Consider the following 17,057-nt stretch of genomic DNA (forward strand, 5'->3'; position numbering starts at 1 on the left):
TAAGCAATCAAAATTTTAAAATTCCCAAACCCAATTTTGTCACCGAGTTTCTTATCTCAGTTAAATACTCAATGATTCCCAATGATAAGCACGGTAAATGTAGACCATTCTGCCAGTATCTACCACTGCTTCTGTTCAAGTAACTTCTGTTTCAGCCAAAGTGGCTCCTTAGTCTTTCTAACAGTGCTGATCACCCTCTCTTCCACTGCCCACATGTACTCACAGACCAAGTCCTGAGCTTTTCCTCTCACCTAACTCCTCTCGTGTTTTTTTCTGACACTGCTTTACTTTAGTGGGGTTTTCCCCCCTAAAATATACAGAAACGCCAAAAAAAATTGTGCCTAAGTGACAGAGAAGAGTGTGGAGGTTATGTTTAAGTGGCACCTTTTCAATGAAGCATGACTCTGTTCTCTTAGTAGCCAAGTAGGTAACTTCTGAAAATTTACAGTTAAATTAAATCAAATATGTGAATGAGAGATACATAAATATTTGTAAGCCCTTATATTTATTGTAAATATTTTCTTGTTCAATTAACAGAAAATTTAAGAAGACATGAAACATCCCAATTAGCTTGCTTTGTTGGAGCTTCCATATTTTCTAGGTCCTGGGCAATTGGTTTAATTATAAAAATATTTCATGTATTCCTTTTATAAACCATCAGGAATATGCTAGACTTGTTTCTTGATCCATGAATGCTTAAAATTGTCATATAACACCAGAAATAGGTAAAACTAAAATGGGCAACACTAAGTCTCAGATGATATTAATTTGCTATACTCAGCTCCTGGACTGTGATTCCTATTGGTTTGGGGTCTTTGGTAATTCTTTAATAATTCTAGCCACAGACTGGGGGCTTTATGTCTAGATCTATCTTTTATAAAACTAGATTTGCTTTTATTTGTATTTTTAAGTATGGCTTTGCGGTGTTAAGTGTATGCTAGTTGGGTACAGAGACTCAGGCTGAAAGGAGTTCCTGATAACATTTAATCTTAATTCTGCTCTCTTCCTCCCCACACCCTATAAATACAAGCTGAGTTTCTCAGCAACAATTACTCAGAGAACTTCAGGAAAAACAGACAGATATAGAAAACTTTATTTTCCCTTTTTCAAAATCCAGGGACTTTTCTAGCTAGCTCCTAGTCACACGGCAGGGCATGCTATTGACATATTTTATTGTTCCCTCTTTTCCTAGTTCAGGAAACTGAAAAAAGTTTTTTTTTCCAAACAGCCTTATAAGTTTGAATTTGGAATAAAAACCTTTATTTAATATTTTAGAGATTAAGAGGCACTTTTACATAAATTCTTTTATTTAAAGCAAATAGTTAAGTGGTATTTATTACATTTCAGACATTCAACTTAATAGTATTCATAGAGAAAGTCATGGTACTGGTCCTATGGAGCATAAAATCTTAGATTTTTTTTTGTCTGACCTTTGTTTTTCAGTATTCATTATTTTCCTCACCTTACCACACACCAGCCCACAATCTGGTCCCTCTTCCTTGCGTCACTCTTTTTTGTAGCCCATATAACTATCTGACACACATCAACTCTTCCTAGATGTGTGAATTTTTGTCACTTGTCCCCTCAAGAGCGTATTCCATAACTCTAAATTAGTGACTGGCATACAATTATATCCAGTAGATATTGGTGAATGAATACATACATACATGTATAATGGCATGTTCACTCTACATGTCAAAAGAGAAGTTAAAGGAACCTTGGGGCTTTGCTATTATCACACTTCTTGTAAAAAGCAGTACCATCTACTCCAAGTCCTTTCCACTACAGATGATGTCTTTTAAATGTAGGCACTGTCCAGACTCCATGATCTATGTTGATAGCTGAAGAATGGGTAAAAGACACTGGGAATGCAATGACAAGTTGTAGATGCAATAAGGAAGGGTATTAGTGGAATGCATAAGATGGTGAATAAAACTAATCATATATACTGCATAGAATTCCATTATGTAAATGCACCACAGTTTTTTTGAGACATTCATTTACAGATGGGTGTTTAGGTTACTTCCAACACTTGGCTATTGTAAATTGTGCTGCTATGAACATTGGGGTGCATAGGTTCTTTTGAATTGGTGTTTCAGGATTCTTAGAGTATAATCCCAGCGGTGGAATTGCTGGATCAAAAGGCAGTTCTATTTTTAGTTTTCTGAGGAAATTCCGTACTATTTTCCACAGTGGCTGCACCAGTCTGCATTCCCACCAACAGAGGACTACGGTTCCCTTTTCTCCACATCCTCACCAGTACTTGTTGTTTGTTGATTTGGTTATGAATGGCCATTCTGACCAATGTGAAGTGGATCTCTTGTGGTTTTAATTTGCATCTCTTGATGGCTAGTGATGCTGAGCATCCTTTTATATTTCTCTGAACATATAACCGTATGTCCTTCTTGGAGAAGTGTCTGTTCAGGTCCTTTGCCCACTGAGGAGTCATGTGAGTTCTTTATATATTTTGGAGATCAAACCCTTGTCCAAGGTATCATTTGCAAATTTATTTTCCCATACGGTTGGTTTCCTTTTCATTTGCTGATGTCTTAGCAACAGCATGGATGGATCTGGAGAGCATTATGCTAAGTGAAATAAGCTAGGCAGTAAAAGACAAATACCCTGTGACCTCACCTATAAGCGGAACCTGATCAACAAAACAAACAAGCGAGCAACCAGAGGCATTGAAATAAAGAACAGACTGACAGTAACCAGAGGGGAGGAGGGACAGGGATAATAGGGGAAAATAGGGGAAGGGTTGTCAAAGAACATGTATAAAGGACACATGGACAAAGCCAAAGGGGGCAGGATCAAGGGTGAGAGGCAGTGGTGGGTGTGGGGCGGGGGGAGGGGAATGAAGACAACTATATTTGAAAACAATAAAAAAGTAAAATAAAAAAGTAGATTTTAAATGAAAAAGACTAATCAATATATAATGGTGGTTAGTTGATATGTAAAACAGAAAGACAAGAAGAAAATAATCTTGACTAATATGAATGCTATGTGTCTTGAAACTGAAAAAAATGTGGAGAAACTGAGGATTTTGCAGTTGGTGATTTTTTTATAGACTTTTTAATGTATACCACCTTTAAAATAATCCTTTGGTGCATTTATTGGTGATAGCCTGTTTCCTCTCTCAGTCTTCCGCATTAAAATTGTTGGTTCACCTTTGACTGACTAACCTCTTGCCCGATTAAATACTGTTTATTTCTTGGAAAAAGCTAGAATTTCCTATTTTAAAAAAGGCATAATTAATGTTTTCTTTTTTATTTTCAGAAGGCTTAAACATGTTGGTTGAAACCTAAATTTAGCTTTGTTGCCTGTTAATGAATTGAACAATCAATAAGTATCAGACAGCAACTGTGGCAGAGCATTCTGTTACACAGGGTGGAGTGAATACAGGAAAAACGTGTGTTAGAGCACGTCCGTACCACTGAGTTTTTCACACATGCACACAGGATATCTGTAAGTAAACAAGTTAGGTAGTAATCAAATGGATCATATAAAACTTGAAGAAAAGGCAAAACTTGTGTAGAGGAGAGAAAAAAGGGAATGTTTATCAGGCAGGGCAAACATCTGAACAAAACAATGAAGTTTGACTAAGTATAATGTGATCAAGGGCAAATGAATTGCTCGAATATATTTAAAATGAGAATTCATGTCACAACATATTTGAGTATAAGGTATCCTGTTAAATTCATTATAAGATTTACATGACAAGGACAATTAATAAATCAATTATTTGAACATATGTTTATTAATTACTGTGCATGTCCTAAGCACTGTTCTACTTTCTTGAGATCAAGTGATAAACAAAACATACAGAGTTGTGTTCTTATTGAACTTATATTGTAATGGAGGGTTGTGAACACAGCTAGCAAATAAGCAAAGAAAGAAAAGAGCAAGATAACGTCAGAGAACAATAAATGCTATGAAAAAAAATTCATATAATGAACCTCTAGTGGTCAGGCTTAGGGCAGAACATGGTTGTGCTCATTGGAATTGTCGTGTTTAACTTTTCAAATGCTTGGGCAGTTGTACAGGTTTATTCCATTTGTAAGGTCACCCGGAACAGTTTAAGCTTACTTCTGATATAATAATAGTGATATCTACCATTTATTATTGCTTCTATATGCTTGTATTAGTCACCTTTATAGTGGGTATTATGTTCATGCCAGTTTTACTAATTAAAAAAAAATAGAGCACAAAAGTTAAGTGACTTGTCAAAAGTCACAAGACAAACAAATGTTGACCCAGGATTTGAATCAATTAGTCTGTCTTCCCAGCCCTTTATTTTAATCACGATATTTCAACCCTGATTGGAGGAATAACCATTTCAAAATAAATTCCATCCAGTACTCATCCTCTGGCTCCTCCTTGTGGCCCTTTTTTACTTCCTGCTTTTATCTTTATTTTCTTTAGGTCTTTGATGCCTCCAATTTTAATTTTCACTTATCTTCATCTCTTCTTATAAATAATTTTGAATTAATTCTCATTGTGGCCATTCTTTGGGTACTAATACATTCTTCCTTAAAAGTGTTCTCTGACATAGGCAAAATCTGTGGAAATGGAACAGTCACTGAAGAACAGAATGAGAATATAACTTCCTATCATGTGAATTTAGTATTTCTTTTAAATATTCTAACTCAGAAATATTTCTATATTAAATACCTCTGCTTTCTTGGTGGGGTTTTTTTTTTTTTGCAATGAGCAGTATTTTCTGATTTTTTTAAACACATAAAAGCAACAAGAAAAGTAATTCCACATTTTTGGCTGAGAAGCTTTAAGTATGAAGTTTTTACTTACTGAGATGGGGAAGCATAGAATGAAACACACTGGGAAAGAGTTGTTCCTCTTTTTATGTGCTAAGTTTGAAAATTCTATAACACGTCAAAATAAATATGCCATGTTTCCAGTCAGTTATATGGGCTTGGAGGTCAATAGAGAAGTACGTTTGGAGGTTGTCAATATACGGCTGTTACTTCAAACCGTGAAGCCAGAGCAACTCCCCCCTCCCGGGATGAGTGTAAACAGAAGAGAGAGTCCACGAACTGCACTCTGGGGCACAGCAACATTTTGAACTCAGATAAAGAGGAACCAGCAAATCTGATGAAGAATTAGGTGGTGTGTGTGTGTGAGAGAGAGAGGGAGGGAGGGAGGGAGGGAGGGAGAGAGAGGGAGACGGTATCCTGAAAAACAAAGTAATGCTTTTTTGGAAAAGAATTTTAAGGAAAGGAGATGATCAGTTATGTCAAATGCTGCTTGTAAGCTAAAATGAATCCTGAGAAATAGCCTTTGGACGTGTTACTGTGGAAGTTAATGGTGACTTGCACAGAAACGTTTTCATAGAAATAGTGAGAGAAAAACCCTGATTAGAGTGGGTTCAGGAATAATAGGAAGAGACAGCAGGCACAGACAGCTTTTCGAACCATTTTGTTAAGAGAATTAGGGAAATGAGGTAATAGTGTTTATGTGTGTGTGAGGGGATGAGCGGGACGTAATTTTTTATCGCATATTTTAAAATGGAAGAGGGTGGGAACCCACGGTCCAGACGGTGGCGCAGCCTGAACTCTGTGGCTGGGCCAGCAGGGCTTGGGACATCTTCAAGATAGATGTTCCCTCCTGCCTCACAATGACACTTTAAAACCTCAATAAAGTTTCATGTTTTTAATTAAATAAATAAATAAATAAAATAGAAGATATTATACCACATATTTGTAAGTTGAGTGAACCAGTGGAAAAACATTAACGATTCCTGAGACAGATTGAGATACAAAATTACAAGTTAAAAAATCTGAGTAGGCAGATAGAATGGATTTCAACATATAGATAAAATCGACCATCAATAAAAGTTTATACAGTTTAACCATGGAAAATAGTTGAAAATCACATTGCCATCCATACAGATGTAAATGTTTTTATATATTTGGTAAGTGAACCAGAAAATATTCTTCTGATTGTTTTTATGTTTTCAAGATCATAGAAATCCAGATCACTCACTGAGTTTGAAGAAAGAAAGAAAAAAATTGAGAGCTGAAGAGTGAAGAGAAACGGGAAATAATCTTCTAGGAGATTAACAAGATAGACTGATTAGTAAGAGTGCTGGTAAGCTAATCGAAAATATAACATAAGGCCAGTTAATACAATCCCATTCAGCTACTCACATGCAAGTGTAAAGTAGGCAGAGTTGGATTTAATCAGGCTGCATTTTCTACATGTGTATGACGGATGAAGAGGTAAGCAATAAAGCTGTGGCTGTGTGTGAGAATATGATTATTGTAACTGACTCTGGTAAATGGTTTAAACCAGGTAAAATAGGAAATGAGGCATGAAGGATTTATAATAATAAAATGGCGATGTCATTACATTTGATATCTTAGTGGGCATCAAGGTACTGTCGATCGTAGAGTCACTGTAAGGAGTGGGCTGGAAACATCGGAGCGGAGGGTAGAGAGTGGAGTATCTGAAACTGAAGGAAGAGAGGAGGTGCTTATATTGGTAATGAAGTTGTCCAGACTCTAGCACAGCTCTGTAGAATGGAATTTCCCGTGATGGTGGAGATGTTGTATGTTGGTGCCATGTAAGTCCATAGCCAATAGCCTCCTGGGCTATAGAGCACTTGAAGTGTGATTAGCATGGTTGAGGAAATGCATTTTTAAGCTTAATTACAGTTTAAATAGTTACATGTGGCTCGAAACTACAGCATTGCAGAGCATAGCTTTAAACTATCGTCACCGCAGTAGGTGGCTGACACACGCATGTAATTAAGGTTATTGCTGCTAATTCCAGGAACTGGCAGCCCAGGGTATTGGAATTACCACCTACACAAGATGTTGAAATCACTGATAATCATGAGAGACATAGAGATGAACAAAGAGATTTAAGACAGTTTAAAAATGGTAAAGAAATAAGAAAAAATGTCTTAGAATTTGGTAGATGTTTGCAACAAGGTATGCTATGCTGTTAATAGTGCAGCCTGATAAAATGAGCTAGAGATGCTGGAAGTATTTAAGGAAGGAAAGTACAGACGATACCTTCTAAGTCAATAAAGTTATAAATTAGTAATAAGTAATGTAGCCTTTTAGGAAAACAATAGTAGGAAGTGTTTAGAAAGTGTGATCAATCACTGTCTTTATAGAAATAATTAGGAACTAGGTAGGAGTTTTCATTGTTGTTTTATCCAAGTATTATTTCATATAAAATAATAAGAGATTGAATACTTTCTTAGGGAACTGAAAGTAAGTGAAAAAAATAAGGAAAATGAAAATGAAAACTCAGTCTTTGCAAATTTTGGTTGAAGTGAAAGACCAGCACAGAGACTGAAAACCTTGCCAGCGTTCATTTCTGTAACTACGTATTTGAGTTAACTTATTCCAATGGTCTCTGCCTTTACCGGATTCACCTAGAGTAGTAAACGTAAACATAGGTGTATCATTCATTTCCACATTTTTGGCAGTGGAGTTCAGTTGAGCATGACCCAAAGCCTTCGAACCTGTCTTTCTTGATTGGTCATGCCATTAGATTAAAAAAAAAAATGAACACAAACAAGAAACATATGTACCTTTATGTATGTAGAGAACATGCACAAATGTCACTGAATTATTATTATTATTTCATTGCATTTCTGCAGCTCATTGGATATTTGTTCTCAGCCTGAAGGTGGATACTGCTTATTCTGGAATTCTTTGACTACGATAACCTTTACACAGAGGTGGAAGTTGGCAGGTTTGGGATCACTCCCAGCCATTTGAATGCAAAAACCCACACTGTGTCCCTGAGTATAGTTACCTAATCTTCTTTCTGTCATTCCAAAGGAAAGTCTTATAATAGCCAAGATGTGGGAGCAGCCCAAGTGTCCACAGTAGATGAGTGGACGAAACAACTGTAGTACATTTACACAACAGAATACTACTGGGCCACAAAAAAAGAAGAAAATTTTATCCTTTGCAACAGCATGGATGGACCTGGAGAACATCATGCTAAGTGAAATAAGCCAGTCAGAGAAAGACAAATATGATATGATTTCACTCATATGTGGATTCTAATGAACAAAATAGAAACAGACTCACAGATACAGAGCAGGCTGACATCTCAGTGGCAGGTCGTTGGGGGGAGGGGGATGGAGCAAAAAAGGAAAAAGACTCATGGACACAGACAACAGTGTGGCGATTGCAGTGGGTGGGGACAATGGTGGGTAGAGGTGGAAGAGGGGATAAGGGGGATAAATTGTAATGGAAAAAATACAATAAAAATATTCCTGGAAAAACAAAAACAAAAACAAAACAAAAAAGATTCCTTAGTTTCCTGATGTTCATGGATAGCTGCCAAGTATTTTTTGAGTTCTGTGTTTCCTATTTCTGCTGTACCAAATTGCACAAATAGAGCAGCGTGAACAACACATATTAATTATCTCGCACTCTGTAGGTTACAAGTCTCATTTGGGGTCTCTTTGGGGTCTCATGTGGGCTGTGGGCTGGGCTGTGTTCCTTTCTGAAAGCTCAATCAGTTCTGTTAACCTTCCATCTTCCAGCTGCATGTCTTGGTGCCTGGACCCCTTCCTCCATCTTCAGCCAGCAACGTTGTATTTCTCCAACCCTTCTGTGTCAGCACGTCTCTCTCTGATTACATCAGAGAAAGGCACTCCACCTGTACGGACTCCTGGGATTAAATTGGTCCATTCAGATAAAGCAGGTCTGTAATCTTAATCACATCTGCAATGTACCTTCTGCCACATAAACTACCATATTCAGAGATTCTGAGAATTAGGACATCCTTGGGGGGCTACTGTTCTGCATACCACGAGTTCTTAACAACAGTTGACTTTCTTATATAAATGAGTAAACTTTATGGAAAATTATGGTGGGATTACACAGTCCCTTAAGAGCTCTGACTCTGATGCCTATTGTGACTAAATGAGCAACCATGTGCATGTGGCTTTTCCTGTGTTCTTCCCAATGGTAACCAGAACACTTTCTATATAACCTGTCAACTCGTCATTGCTTATGTGATGCTGCTGAAACTTAGGATATCACAGTGCAAGTCCTCGTGCAGTGGGCTCACTTCAGTTTTACTGGAAACATCTTTTTAGGGCCTCCATAGACCTAAAATAGAGAAGCAGAAGTTGTTTCTTTGTTATCAAGTCACTGATTAATAAAATATAAATAAATTTCAGCTTAAAGAGATATCAAGGCACAAAGACACGCTAGAGGTGTCCAGTGTTCTCAGTGAATACCCAGCACTGTTTATGTCTGCGGTTGCCCCAAATTCCATCTCCTGACTTTTCAGACCTGAAAGACTACCCGTTCTCTACGGGAGTGGTAGCAGCCTTGCAACAGTGCCTGCGGGCTGCCCTCAGGCCAACAGCAACCAAACAAACGAATTAAAGACAGAAACAAAAGCACCTTACCATGCGACACTCTCCTTCTCTCCAGAATCTGCCTGCTGTTTTTCACTCTCCTGGAAGTTCAGATAGTTATTATTTTAAATCTCATGCTGAGTATTAGTTCTTATTTGCAGGAAGACTATTCTACTAGGAGCTTAGCCATGCCAGAAAGGAACTCCTTTCACACACAGTTTTAATAGCTCTCGATGTCTTCTCCGTGCCCTATTGCTAACGCTGCGCATACCTCTCTCCCCCTTGTCTCTCTCTCTTTCTCTCCACAACCCCTCACCACACACAGCTGGCTATCTTAAAATGCCACCCAGATGTGGGTAGTTTTGAACTATACGGCTCTCAGGACATGTGACTACGCACCCCTTCCCGTGTTAGGGTATGTGTCTGCTTGATGTCTAATATAGGCGAATATAAACCACATCCAATGTGTCCACACAGAATAGCCGACCTTTCACACGTGTGAAGAGGACAACCTGCCCCTCTATGGAAACAATCATGGGGTTTCCCTCAGGAAGTCACCATTCCTGCGCTGACTCCAAGTACCACTTCTTTGTTTCATAGCAACAAACAGCGAGGAAGAGCAGACAGTTTGAAATCTATAACGCACTAGTTCTGAGGAGAATATTTGGCTTTCTCCGCAGAAAAACTGATTGTCACTCTGTCCTTACGAAGGCTGTAGTGGGATGTGTCCTGGGTCAGCTGAGCGTCTATGTAAAAGCTCCCAGCCTTGGAAAAACATCTTGTTCCAGACCTGAAGATACTGAAACGTTAATTACCCAATCGACAGTAGTGCTTTCTTCTACGATGTCTGAAGAAGTGACCTATGCGACACTCACATTTCAGGATTCTTTGGGAGCAGGAAATAGAAATAATCTAAGGAAAAGAGGTAAGGATTCAGAGAAAGCAGGATTTGACCTCAGGTGTTGGACAGATTTTTAATGCTTTGAGGTTCTGGTTTTGATACCGATGCTAAAGAGAGGGGTGCTGTGCTCCTTGAAATGGAGACAAAGTTGTGAAATATGTTAGTAGGATGAGTGTTCCCAACACTGAGGAAAAATGTGTGATGTCACTATGTTTTATGAAGTTCTGTGTTAGTGAAAAATGTTTATGAGACATGCCAAAAATTGAGTTTTGAGGTGAAGAGATTTCTTTTCATAAATGTAGTCCTTAATATTTATACCTTGTGAAAGATGCCGGAACAATTTTCTTTGGAAGGCAGATTGGAGGCCTGCAAAATAGAGAAGGTAGAAGGAATTTTTCTTTTCAAGGGTATAAATAACTAAAGAGGAAAACTGGAGGATGAGTGAGTTGGAAATGAAAAAAAGATAGCTTCTATTTTATAGTATTTAAAAAAATTAAGGAGTTGAAATTCCCAGTATAATTAGTAGTGTTTAATCAATAATAATATCATTTTTAGTATTTCATGTGCAGTGTATTACTGCTTTATTAGAATATAGTTGCAAAGTAAATGAAATAGCATTAGTACTTTTTTCAATGTATTAATGAGAAAACTGAGGCTGAAAAAAATTCAGTGATTTAACCAGTTTTATACAACTGTTATGTGGTAGAGTCCAGACTCAGTTCTAGCCTTCCAGTCATTGTCTTATACCTGATTGGAAGAAATACTGGTCTTTGTGGTCAGGAATCCAATTTAATATATCAGACTACATCCCCCACCTTCAAGAATCCATTGACTATTCAATTTGTTGTCCTTAATCATCTAAAATAGATAAACAATGTTCTCAAGAACCCTTTAGATTTGTTTTTAGTTTAACTGTGTGTGTGTGTGTGTGGTTTGAGAGGGGGTGATATATAAAAAAGGGTGGGAAGAGACTTCGCATGTGTCTAACAAGGATGACTATCCGTTATTTTTTAGAAAAATTTAACTTTAATCTTTAAAAAAGAGGGAGTAGTGAGTGTGATGTATATAATAGTGCCCCTGGAGATTACACCCATCGTTCTGAAATATTAGGTTAGATGCCATTAGATCCTGACTAAAGAGGAGGAAAGTGAGGCAAGTGAGAGAACCATCTGTGATACATACAGGGCCGGGCAAAATAGGTTTACAGCTGTGGGAACGTGAAACACGGAGTTTATACTTGTATTGTTACTTACTAATTATTGTGTTATTTTTCATACAAACAATTGTAAACTTACTATTTCCCTAAGCTGTGTATGGAATATTACATTTTGAAGAGTTACCACGGGCTTTCTGTTTTTTTCCGGTGGTTTGTAGGTTAGATTGCTCATCGGTTCCTTCTTCCATTCAGTATTGACTCATAATCTACTAGGTGATAAATAAAATGGGTAATAGGTAAAAATTGTGGAGGTTTGTAATTTCAAAAACTTGGGATCTCATCTATTGTTAGGGTCATCAGGGGAACCACTTTCCATGATGGCTTGTTCATGAATTCAGGAATCCTTGAAGAAGAAAGGTGTGTGATCATGTAAAACAAAAACCTAAAACTTAGAAGACACTTACTCTAAAGGAAAGGAGAAGATAAAAGAAAAAGAAAAGAGGAAGGAAGGGAGGGAGGAAGGAAGGAAGGAAAGAAGGAAGGGAGGGGAAGAAGAAATGGGGAAGAACTGATGGTGGGGCCCTTACAAGTACACTGTTTTAGGTATTTTCTAGATAGGAACATTAAAGAAACTTAGGAAGCCTCCTAAGTGTGAAAAATGAACAATCATGTGTAAACCACAGGCAGCTCTGTTTGCTCATTCCTCTGTTGCCATTCTTCAGGGTATCCAGCTCCATCCCCCACATGGCGGTGGGCGGCCCTGAGTCTGCTAACTCTTTGTCTGTTGCTGCTGTCGGGGCTGGTGACCTTGGGGATTAAGTGTAAGTATACTTGTATCAAACCCAAGAAAGCTGCTTAGGAAACATATTTGTAAATTATGTAATTCCAGGTTGGACTTTGTGATAGGTGCTACATTCTGAATGCTCTAATACTTTCTGCTACTTCCCATCTCTCTCATTCTCCATGTCTCCAAAGCAAACCAACAAGGAAAATGGTATTATGAGGGTTGCATACCAAATCATTTTCTTGATAACCTAGACTAGGCTATGAAGACAACTTTTATTTTTCAGTTTTTGGTTGGAATAAGGAGTCTTTTTTCTGCACAGAAACACATCCACTTATTATCCCAATAGTGAGAAACAGAAAGCCAAGGAAAGTGGATTCAAGAAAGAGCATGCCCTGGCTGGTGTGGCTCAGTGAATTGAGTGCCAGCCTGTGAATCAAAGGGTTGCTGGTTCAATTCCCAGTCAGGGCGCGTGCCTGGGATGTGCACCAGGTGCCCAGTAAGGGGCATGCGAGAAGCAACCACACATTGATATTTCTCTACCTCTCTCTATGCCTTCCCATCTCTAAAAATAAATAAATAAAATCTTAAAAAAAAAAGAAAGAGGATGACATTTTATTTACCTCTAAGACTTTTTACAAGACTGGCTTACTCTGCTCACCCAAGACCTTCCTAGAGTAGAGACTACTTCTAAACAGCAGCAACAGCCTGCCTGCTGTAAATGAAAAAGACGTACAAACAAGAAGGAAGAAATGCCTGATATACCTTAATCAATAGATAGAAATCTTTACCACCTCCAGCAATGGAAGCTCCACTTCGAAGCACAATAGTGAAAAGAGAATATTTTCTTTATTCTGACCCATCATTGGGCAGTCAGAGCTGGACGGAATAGGGACTCCTGAACTAACAATTACAAAACGTCCTGAGGATACACAGTCCTTAGGATGTTGTTAAGTGTGTAATGTACAGAATAGTGAATTATCACAGTGTTCAACTTCAGGGCATTCATAGTCAAATTTGCAGTCATGATTTGCTGAATGATACCAACAGCTCCTCTGCTACTTTCACTTCTTTTTATGTCTGTAAAATTTCATGGGTAATTAGGATTTAGACATACGTATTTGGACATATAAATCAAATCTAATGATGTAACTTGCTCTTTTAAAAAGAAACATGTTCTTACAGCCCTAACAAATATTCAGGAGCCAATCATAGAGGTTAACAGGTGACTACAGTGATACATGTTTTAAAAAATGGAGATACCATGTGTTTTCATTGGTTGTCCACAGAAGAATAAGTGCTTTTCCCCATAAAGTGCCACGCTTTGAGTGTGATGGTTCATAAACTTATTTTATTGGCCAATCATCTAAAGTGCTTATGACAATGCAGATTTTATGGACCTATGACCAGAAATGACCAGGTGTGGCATTAAAATCTGCTAGTTTTTTTTTAAAAAAAACAAATATCCTAGGTGATTCTGATGCAAGTGGTCAGCAGACCATACTTTGAGATACCCATTGCCCCCAAAGGATCCTGCTCCTAAAACAATTACACAAATCAGCTCCAAATGAATGGCAAAATGACTGGCACTTCCTTAGGTGAAATGTTAGAAATATATGTTTTAATTCATTATTTTAATACAAGAATGATAATAATTAAAATAAACATGAAATTATAAGGATGAACTCTAAACAATTTTAAAGAGAAATGCATCTGGTGCGTTTTTCCATGATACTTCCATTATTAAGAGCTACTAATACATCTTAAACAACGTCAAGAAATATTTCTGTGTTAAGAGAATTATCTAGGGCTATCATGAGAATGGATGGACGTATGAACTTGTCTCCTGTTACGTCTTGGAGTTTTGCAGACCTCTAACGAAATTAACTCAGATTCAGAGAAATTGAATCAACTTCAGAAAACTATGCACCAAGGGCAGGATAATTCATCCCAGCAGCTGAGCAACTACAGAAACTTTTCCATGGAGGAGGAATTTCTCAAATCACAGATCTCCCATCTATTGAAGAAGCAGGGACAAATGGCCATCAAACTCTGTCAAGAGCTAGTCTTTCACACTGCAGGTAATCAGGAACTGCTGACGAGCCCGATCAAGTCTGTTGTCGCGGTTTAGGTTAATTGTGTGCACCACCTCTGGGAGTATGAGGGAGTCATGTTACCCAATGACCCCTAAGGATGTCACATTAATTTTACAGAAGGCAAGGGAAAATATAACTTAATATTTTATATTATTGAATACACAGAGGCAAATTTGGGGAAGCATTGTGGAATGATATCGATCTGGATACTTTAGTCCCTCACTTTATAAACTATTTTTAGGGGAGCCTGTTGTTACAACAAGTTAAATATAAAACTGATGATTCTAAGGCCAGAAGACTGAGCCCTGAAAAGAGAATTTCAATCACATAATCAGGGTGACTTCATTTTCAGAGGCTCCTAAGCAGCATGTTTTCAGGGTCCTGGGTCTCAAACCCTATTATCAAATTAAATAATTTAGTTTCTAAAACCTTCCCCAATCACTCCAAAGTTGTTTAGTTTGTACTTTTGGGTATAATTTCTTTTTCAGACCACAAATGTAATCCTTGTCCTAAGATGTGGCAGTGGCACCAAAACAGTTGCTATTATTTTGCAACAAATGAAGAGAAAACCTGGACTAACAGTAGGAAAAACTGCATGGACCAGAACTCCACCTTGGTGAAGATAGACAGCTTGGAAGAAAAGGTCGAATAGCGTTTCCTGATTACAGAAATTGTCCATATAAGGGAAAATAAACAAATGGAATTTCTGACTCACACAGTAGGAGTTCAGTGCATTTTGAATGAGGATTAATTAGTGAATTTAATGTATGTTCCCATTTATCTTCTGCAAGTAGAAATATGGCTCTCATATAATATTTTTTCTTCCTCTCCCTCAGAATTTCCTGAAGATGCAACCCTTACCTAAGTTTCCTTTCTTCTGGTTGGGATTATCATGGGATCCATCAGGCAGAAGTTGGCTTTGGGAGGATGGCTCTGTCCCCTTTCCATCCTTGTAAGTCTCTGTTTGGGAGAAATCCAAGCTAAGAACACGAAGAAATGGAATACTGAATAGATAAATGATCTGATTTGTATTTCATAATAATAGTAATATTTTTTTCATTTGCCTGTTGTCCCTCTGTGTATGTCATCCTTGGAGAAATGTCTATTCAGACCCTTTGTCCATTTTTTCAAATTTTGGTAGTGAGAAGGCTATAGTGTATACAGATATCAAATTATAATGTATGTCTGAAACTTGTCATTAATTCATATTACCTCAGTAAGAAAGTTGATTGAAGAATTGTAAATCTAGATACAGAAAGAGTACAGCCGACAAAGAAAATGGAGCTTCGGCATCAGTACCGAAAGGAGGGGTCCCGACTCTCATGTGTGTGGCAGACTCGTGGCAAGACATTGAACTTCATCCATTAGTGTACATTTTTTATTTAACAAACACAAGTAACACTATGTTCAAAATACTTTATAAATGTTAGCCCTATGATTAAAGCATATTATATTCCAACTTCATAGATGAAAATTGTCATAGAGAGCTTAAATAACTTGCCCATGGGCACTCAGCTCATAAGTGGCAAATCAGGACTAAGTTTGTGATCACAAGGTCAGCTTCTCAGCTTCTCTGGCTCGCCAGTGCTTACAATCCAGAAGGGTTGTGTTTATTATAAGAACATACATTCAAAATCGAACAATTGTCAGCTATTTTCTAACAAAATGAAAATCTACATTGTTTGATTAGTTCAACAATTAATTGTTTTTAATGATAGGGACTTGGCAATTTAATTATCTGACCACTGTTTTTCACACATTAACATGAAGCTCTTCATGGTTTTAATGAGAATATTTAAAGTACTTATAGAATATATAATATTTTTAAAGTTGCATTTTTGACAACTGTTTAAAGATATGAAAAAAGTAGGTGTCAACATAAAAATATATCAAGGGGCGCATAGTTTTGTAAAATTCTTTTAACAACTGACTACAAAACCAAATTTTTTGTGGGACAAATATAAAGAGCAAACTGACTGAGAGGGGTGGGGGAGAGAGGTAATGGGGGAAAGAAGGGGAAGGGTCAAGTCAAGGAGCATGTGTAAGGGACCCGTGGACAAGGACAACAGGGTGGGGAGGATTGAATGTAAGAGGGGTGCAGGGAGGGCAGGGGAGAGTAATGGGGAAAATGGGAACACCTGAAACTGAACAAATAAAAAAAAGAAGCACTAAAAATAAAAAATGAAAAAATAAATTCTACCTGGGATTACAATTAACTTGAAAAAAGAATTTACATATGCCAGCTTCAGAGGTTTTGTTGTGTTGTGAAGCAGAAGTCTCTCAACATTCAGATATATGCTATTTGGTAACAGAACACTGAATTGTGATCAAATTTTAATATTTGATATATAAATTAATTTTTAAAATTATCATTAATTTTTAACTGATTAATTTACAGATTTAGTACTGAAGAATATGCCCAAATCAATGGGTCCAAAGGATGTGCCTATTTTCAAAATGGAAATATTTATACTTCCCGCTGCAGTGCTGAAATTTCTTGGATTTGTGAGAAGACAGCGGCATTAGTGAAGATTGAAGATTTGGATTAATAAGCTTTGTCCAAATTTGGCAAAAAAGTAAGACACTTGTGATTAAAGTTCATGTGAGGAAGGAGACAGCTATTCTACCAGAACCAAAACAGATTAAGAAGTGACTGTATTGAAACTATCAGGCAAATAAATTTGCTTCACAGAACATTCTCCACCTCATTGTCTGGGGCTTTCTGATCTGCTGTTCTGAGTGTTGCTGAAGACCTAGGGGGACAG

The 17,057-nt window shown here is 37.5% G+C and overlaps 1 protein-coding gene across 2 annotated transcripts; it reads left to right on the plus strand.

Annotated features, from left to right (window-relative positions):
- The first annotated feature begins 10,198 nt into the window (after positions 1–10,198).
- CLEC12B (C-type lectin domain family 12 member B) lies at positions 10,199–16,841 on the plus strand. Of its 2 annotated transcripts, none has more exons than XM_024579688.2 (6): positions 10,199–10,280; positions 12,135–12,233; positions 14,059–14,277; positions 14,781–14,935; positions 15,129–15,244; positions 16,691–16,841. In XM_024579688.2, exons 1-6 carry the CDS (start codon positions 10,199–10,201, stop codon positions 16,839–16,841), a joined length of 822 nt encoding a protein of 273 aa, XP_024435456.2. The 2 variants fall into 2 exon arrangements, with proteins under 2 accessions (XP_024435456.2, XP_045043150.2); XM_045187215.2 differs by having other exon boundaries at positions 16,778–16,841.
- Positions 16,842–17,057: the final 216 nt, after the last annotated feature.

This window comes from Desmodus rotundus, chromosome 3, assembly GCF_022682495.2.
Source record: "Desmodus rotundus isolate HL8 chromosome 3, HLdesRot8A.1, whole genome shotgun sequence".
In the NCBI taxonomy this organism is placed as follows: Eukaryota; Metazoa; Chordata; class Mammalia; order Chiroptera; family Phyllostomidae; genus Desmodus; species Desmodus rotundus.